Below are 8005 nucleotides of genomic sequence, written 5' to 3' on the forward strand. Positions count from 1 at the left end.
CAAATATTGTTACTGGCAGCTTTGTTGCGTTATCGACATCGCAACTCGTTGCATTATCATTATTAGCGGCTTTCTTTGTGTTATTATTATTGGCGACTTTGTCGCGATATTGGTGTGTTGGTTGGGTGGGTCGATTTTATCCCCACATAGTGTGTCGGTGGTACGGAGTGGTGTGTTGGTTGGATTGGGATGGGTTGCATTACTGCATTTGCACTATTACTGTATTGGGCTAAGGCCCACACTCTGTTACTGTATTGGGCTAAGGCCCACACTCTGTTACTGTATTGGGCTATGGCCCACACAGTGCTACTGTATAGGGCTCAGGCCCAGACTGATTCTGCGTGTTGTGTGCTGATTGTTTGGTAGAGGATTACACACTGAGTTCTCGTAAACTCACCCTCTCTTCTAACTGTGCAAGTAATCCTAAGCCTTAGGCGATTTGGTGCTGAGAGAGACTTGGAGGTGGCCACACAACTGCTGTTGTTTAAAATTTGCTATTATTTTTATTTAATTTTCAAAATAATTACTGTTTTCAAAGACACAAAATTTAAACATTAGAGTTTTCAAATGCTTCCGCGATTTTAGATCAACCTTTTTATATCAAAAGCAGACAACAAGGCAAACGTTTTGGCTAGATGATTTGTTAAATAATAATTACGGGGTTTTTAAACCTAGAAACAAACATTTTCCAACGAGTCCAATTTTTCAAAAGACACTTCAATGTGACACACCATATACGGCCATAACTCCTAGGCCGGTTTTGGGGTGTTACATGCCATTATACCAAGGGAAATTTTACTAATTATACCAAAATGAGTTGAAGGATAGTGTGATCTTGTTTCGACCCGCTTCAAACCTTTACGAGCTTCCGAGTATTATAAAATAGAGGGAGTAAAACAGAGTAAGCATATTATGCTTAGTAAGTTCATATAATAGAAAATTAACTTACCACTCATTTACATTAAAGAAAACCATACAAAATTCTTCCAAAGAAATTTGGCAATTTACCTAAACACATATAATCTCAAGAAACTTGTTAGTCATGTATTACATGTAAACATTAAGAATCAAGGATGAACTCATCACGTAATAACTTTCATATGCATATGTTTTTCATATCATATTTCCATTTAACATGTGCATTTCCATGACAAATCATCTTAAGCTCAGTTTAACCATGTTAGAACTTTGCCTGTTGAATTTATCTGAAATATCGATGGATACACATGTAGTACACTCGAAGTGTACAAAATTATAATCTGTCAACTCATATTTAGGGGTACCCATTAGGGCACATAATAAGGAAGCACTCTCTCGAGCCCTATAATAAGAAACTCATAAGAGTTCAAAACAGGGAGCTCATTGAGCTTAACAGGTAACTCCGAAGAGTTATTATCAGGGAGCTCCGGATAGCCATGTAACAGAAAGTTCAAGCGAACCATATCAAGAAGCTCACAAAGAGCCTATATCAGGACACTCATAAAGAGCTGTGGTATGTCCACATTATATACAGGATCCATACCGATCATATAACAAGACGCTCACAAAGAGCTGCGGTATGACTGCAATACATGCAGGGTCAATATCGATCGGGATGCTCGTAGGAACCATGTAATGAGAAGCTCGAGAGGGCTTATAACAGGATGCTCGTAAGAGCTATGGTGTGTCTGCAACATATGCAAGACCACAACCAATACGGGAAATCCTATATCCATCGAATTTCATTTATTCAAACGGGACTTAACGTTTATCAGGTATTATCGGATATGTGACTAATTTTCATACATAAGACACTTATACAATTCACACATATACAACATTCAATTCAAACATGTTAATATACATAATTTAGTTCCACGAACTTACCTTGATAATTGTTCGTATTCGTAGGCTACTAATCCGATACTTTTTCTTTTCCTCGATGTAACTCATTATTTAATCTTTTTCGGATCTATATAAATGAATTTAACCTCAATTTAAAAAATTTTATATTCAATTCAATCCAACTTACATCTTAGGCAAAAGTACCATTTTCCCCTTTTCTTTTAACTAATTCCAATTTCGTCCCTAGGCTCAGAAAATGAAATTCATGCAATTTAATTCTTATTACAAGCCTATCCAAATTTTTCATATAACATTTACAGTCCATGTAATTCATAAAATTTAGAAATTTTCCATGAATTTTACACCTTTACAATTTAGTCCCTAAATCATAATTTCATGAAAATTTCCTTTACCAAAGTTGTTTATCTATCAACAACCTTTCATTTTCTACCATAAATTTCAAATTTCAGCATACTCATCCATGGAAAACTTTTAATACTTTGATAAATTTACAAATTAATCCCCAAAATAGGTAGATTAGGTTACTACGATCTCAGAAATATAAAATTACTAAAAACGAGATAAGAATGCTTACCCAATTAAGCCAATTTAGCTTGCTTGAACTCTTTTCTCTTAGCTAGGGTTTCCATGAAAATAATTTGGGGAAGCTAATGAAAAATATGATATTTTTTATTTAATTTAATTATCATCTTTTATTTTTTTTCCACTTTCTAATTTAGTCCTTTTCTTTTCTTAAATTTCCATGGATGAATCATCATAAATATCTAGTAACTTCTCTTAATGGTCTATTTGCCTTATAAGGACCTCAAATATTAAATTTCATAGCTATTTAATCCTTTTAGCTACTAGAATTCAACATTTGCATTTTCTGCAATTTGGTCCTTTCTATAATTAAACATGAAATAGGTAAAATTTTCTTATCAAAATTTTCATACGTCTTTCGTATCATAATGCAGACCATGCAATATTATTAAAATAAATTTTCTTTCTGACTCAGATTTGTGGTCTCGAAACCACTGTTTCGATTTCACTAAAATCTAGTTGTTACAACTCACCCACTTAAAGATTTTTCGTTCTCCAAAATCTTACTAGTAAAGAGGTTCGGATATTGCTTTCTCATTGTTTCCTCCGGTTACCAGGTAGCTTCCTCTATTCCATGTCATTGTCAAAGAACTTTCACTAAAGCTACCTTTTTATTTCTTAACTCTTTCATTTCCCGTGCAAGAATTTTGATTGGTTCTTCACTATAAGTCATGTCAGGCTGAATCTCAACTTTTGTCGGAGAAATAACATGTGAAGGATCTGACTAATACCATCGCAACATAGATACGTAGAAAACATTATGAATTCTGTCAAGCTCTAGTGGTAATGCTAAACGGTACGCAACAGGTCCGATTCTTTCGATGATCTCATATGGCCCAATGAATCGTAGGCTCAGTTTTCCTTTACAACCAAACCGAAGAACTTTCTTCCAAGGTGAAACTTTCAAGAATACCTTGTCACCAACTTGGAATTCTATCTCTTTTCGTTTAAGATCAGCATAAGATTTTTGACAATCAGAGGCTGCTTTCAAACTATCTCTGGTCATTTTTACCTTTTCTTCAGTCTTACGTATTAAATCAACTCCATGTATCTTTCTCTCACTGAGCTCTGTCCAATACAACGGAGTTCTACATTTACGACCATATAAAGCCTCATACGGTGCCATTTTAATGATGGACTGATAACTATTATTGTATGCAAATTCAATTAAAGGCTGATACTTTTCCCAGTTACCTTCAAATTCTAGCACACAACACCGAAGCATATCTTCTAAAATTTGTATCACACGTTTGGATTGTCCATCAGTATGAGGATGAAATGTGGTGCTGAAATGTAACTGTGTACCCAGAGCTTCTTGCAACTTATTCCAGAATCGAGATGTAAACTGAGGATCCCTGTCTGAAATAATAGAGACCAGCACTTAATGTAGTCTAACAATCTCAGAAACATATAAATTTGCTAATCTATCCAGGGAGAAATCCATACGTACCGAAATAAAGTGTACAGACTTTGTTAAACGATCAACTATTACCTAAATAGCATCTTTCTTTTTCGAGGATAGAGGTAATCCCAATACAAAGTCCATGGTAACTCTTTCCCATTTCCATTCCAGTATCGTAATCGGCTGCAATAATCCTGAAGGCATTTGATGTTCAGCTTTAACTTGCTGACATATCAAACATTTAGATACAAATTTAGAAATATCTCATTTCATTCTCGGCCACCAATACATCTTTTTCAAATCATTGTTCATTTTGTTACTTCCTGGATGAACAGTCGTAGTACCATTATGAGCTTCGTTTAAAATTTTCTGCACAAGTTCTGAATTCTTCGGTACACATATTCCGCCTCTGAATAATAAACAATCATCAGACCCAATCTGAAATTCTGAATCGAAAATTGACTTACATTGTACCCTTTTTGCCTGCAATTTATCATCATTTTTCTGAGCTTCACAAATCTGATGTAAAAACGTCGGTTTAACTTTTAACTCAGCTAGAATTGAGCCACTATCAGACAATGACAATCAAGTATTCATTGCTCATAAAGCAAACAGATACTTTCTGCTCAGAGCATCTACAACCACATTGGCTTTTCCTGGATGATAGTCGATAACCAGATCATAATCTTTCAATAATTCAAGCCACTTGTGTTGTCTCAAGTTCAAGTCTTTTTGTGACATTAGATACATTAAACTCTTGTGATCAGTGAATATATGACACCTTTCACCAAATAGATAGTGCCGTAAAATTTTCAATGCAAATACAATTACTGGCAATTCTAAATCATGTATCGGGTAATTCTTTTTATGTGGTTTTAGCTGTCTAGAAGCATAGGCTATTACTTTACCTTTTTGCATCAAGACACAGCCTAAACCATTCAATGACGCGTCACTATAAATCACAATTTCCTTAATCGATTCAGGCTGAACTAGCACTGGTGCTTCAGTCAACAAGGATTTCAATCTATCAAAACTCTGTTGGCATTTATCAGTCCATTCAAACTTCACATCTTTCTATCACAATCTTGTCATCGGAAAAGCTATCATTGAAAATCCTTTTACAAACCTCCGATAATATCTAGCTAGTCCTAGAAAACTTCTAACTTCAGACACCTTTTTCGGTGGTTTTCAGTTAACAATAACTAAAATTTTATTCGGGTCACTCTGATGCCTTCAGCAAATACTATATGTCTAAGAAAACCTACTTCCCGAAGCCAAAATTCATATTTACTGAATTTGGCATATAGTTGTTTTTCACGCAATACTTGCAGAACGATTCTCAAATGATCAACATGTGCATTTTCATCTCGGGAATATACCAAAATATCATCAATAAACACCACAACGAATCTATCCAGATACGATCTAAAAATTCTATTAGTTAGATCCATAAATATAACAGGTGCATTAGTCAAACCAAAAGACATCACCAGAAATTCATAGTGTCCATACTTGGTTCTTAACACTGTTTTTGGTACATCTGAGTCTTTCACTCGTAACTGATAGTAACCAGAACGAAGATCAATCTTCGAAAACACTGTAGCACCGTTCAACTGATCAAACAAGTCATCAATACGAGGCAATAGATACTTATTCTTAATAGTGACTTTATTGAGCTGTCGGTAGTCAATACATAATATCAATATCCATATTTCTTTTTAACAAATAGAACCGGAGCACCCCAAGGTGAAGAACTAGGTCGAGCAAAACCTCTGCCAGTCCCTTCTTGCTACTGTGTTTTTAATTCTTTTAACTCTATAAGGGCCATTCTATAAGGTCCTATAGATATCGATGTTGTTCCAGAAACAAGATCTATGGAAAATTCCACCTCTCTGATCGGTGGTAATCTGGGTAATTCCTTCGGAAACAAGTTAGGAAATTCACAAACAACTGGCACTGACTTAATCTTCGATTCGAATACTTTAGTGTCTAATACATATGCAAAATAAGCGTCATACCCTTTTCCTGATGTATTTCTGTGCTGACATGGCTGATATCACATTGGACAACCCATCCAGTTTATCATATTCAATACAGAGCAATTCACCATTCTAACATTTTAACACAATATATTTCTTTTTAAAATTTACCACTGCATCATGTTGAGTTATCCAGTCCATTCCCAGAATCACATCAAATTCATCAAATGGCAGTAACATCAAATCAACCGAGAAACAATAACCCTGTACCATTAACGAAAAAATTTTACAAACTTTATCCACCATCACATACTGGCCCAGGGGGTTTGAAACTTTTACCACGAATTCAGTGGATTCAACAGATAAATTTTTAATAAATGCTAAATTCGTGCAAACGTATGAATATTTTGAACCAGGGTCAATCAAAGCAGTAATATCAATATTAAAAAGGAGAAAAAGTATCAGCAATGACGTCTGATGTAGAGGCATCCTCTCTAGCACGAATAGCATATGTTCTTGCTGGTGCTCGTGCATTAGATTTGGTAGTTGAAACTTTTCCTTTACCTCGGTTATCACTCATATTACCGGGGTTACGGGGTGGTCTACCTTTCAAGGTGGGGTTACTCGACCTTGAAGTCTGAATAGTATCTTTTTCAAGTCTTTTCGGGCAGTCTTTGATATAGTGATCAAGAGAACTACATCTAAAACACGCTCCACTTCGCATGCGGCATTCACCAAAATGAAATTTATTACAATGTTTGCATCTGGGTTTGGGGTTTCTATCACTTCCTGCACTTGCTACTGATGGGATCGGAGATCTCGGATTAGGATGTTGAGCACTTCGATCTCTTCTAGAATACCCCACATATGTGGTAGAACGATCGTGATATTTCTTTGATTTTTTTGCATCCGACGGTTGTGACTTTCCCATAAATCTTTTACTCAAGGTTCGGGCTTCCATCTCTGCCTATCTCTTTTCTTTACTTAATTATTTGGCTTTATGTGTCCGATCAACCAGTACCACAAATTCTTTTAATTCAAGAATCCCAACTAATAGCTTAATGTCTTTATTTAATCCCTCTTCAAACCGTTTACACATGGTAACTTCAGTCGGGATACATTCTCGGGCATATTTGCTTAATTTGACAAATTCCCACTCGTATTCAGATACTGGCATATTCCCCTATTTGAGCTCTAAAAATTCCTTTCGTTTCTGATCTAGGAATCTCTAGCTAATATACTTCTTTTTAAATTTTGTTTGGAAAAATTCCCATGTAACATTCTCCCTCAGTACAACAGAAACCAGAGTATTCCACCACTAGTAAGTCGAATCTTTTAGCAAAGATACAACACATTTCAAACATTTGTGAGACGTGCAAGATAATTTATCTAGAATCCTGATAGTATTTTCTAGCCAGAATTCAGCCCCTTCCAGATCGTCTTTAGTAGTAGCTCTAAATTCTTCTACCCCATATTTCTGAATTTTATCTACCGGAGGCTTACCAGTTCTAACAGGTTCTATACCTTGTGGCATATCAGGAAACGGTTGAGGAACAGGAGTGGGAGGCTCTTGTACAGTAGGATTTGTTTTCAATTATTAAGTGAACCATTCATTCATCATTTGAAAAAAGGCTTCTTTAGCCTCCTCACCTCAGCCCTCAGATACGGGCCTTCTACTACTGGAAATAGCTCTTTGAACTGAAGCTTGAGCATTGCTCTCAGCTTCCTCAGATTCAGCTTGGTTGGACGACATTACAAAATGAAAAACATGTTTAAAATGGTGAGGAGATATCACACTATCACAAATTATATAATGGCATGTATATCTAAACTCGTACTTGCTACATTAGTCCGAGAATTGACTAAACTTGACTCTAATACTAATAAATGTAACACCCTTAACCCATATCCGTCACTAAAACAGGGTTACGGAGCATTACCAAAGTTTACAAATTAAAATACAGTTTGCACATATCATTTAATATTCATAACCGAAATCAAACATATTCAATCACAATGAGCTGAAGGATAGTGTGATCTTGCTCCGACCCGCTTCCAACCTTTACAAGCTTCCGAGTACTATAAAATAGAGGAAGTAAAATAGAGCAAGCATATTATGCTTAGTAAGTTCGTATAACAAAAATTAACTTACCACTCATTTACATTTAAGATAAGCATACAAAATTCTTCCAAAGAA

General features: G+C 35.5%; 1 protein-coding gene across 1 annotated transcript; it reads right to left on the reverse strand.

The window, feature by feature from the left end:
* Positions 1–6250: 6250 nt before the first annotated feature.
* Positions 6251–6769, reverse strand: LOC105795953 (uncharacterized). The gene has a single exon (XM_012625599.1). The coding sequence runs from the start codon at positions 6767–6769 to the stop codon at positions 6251–6253; it is 519 nt and encodes a 172-aa protein (XP_012481053.1).
* Positions 6770–8005: the final 1236 nt, after the last annotated feature.

The sequence above is a fragment of the Gossypium raimondii genome, chromosome 3 (assembly GCF_025698545.1).
Source record: "Gossypium raimondii isolate GPD5lz chromosome 3, ASM2569854v1, whole genome shotgun sequence".
NCBI classification, from domain to species: domain Eukaryota; kingdom Viridiplantae; phylum Streptophyta; class Magnoliopsida; order Malvales; family Malvaceae; genus Gossypium; species Gossypium raimondii.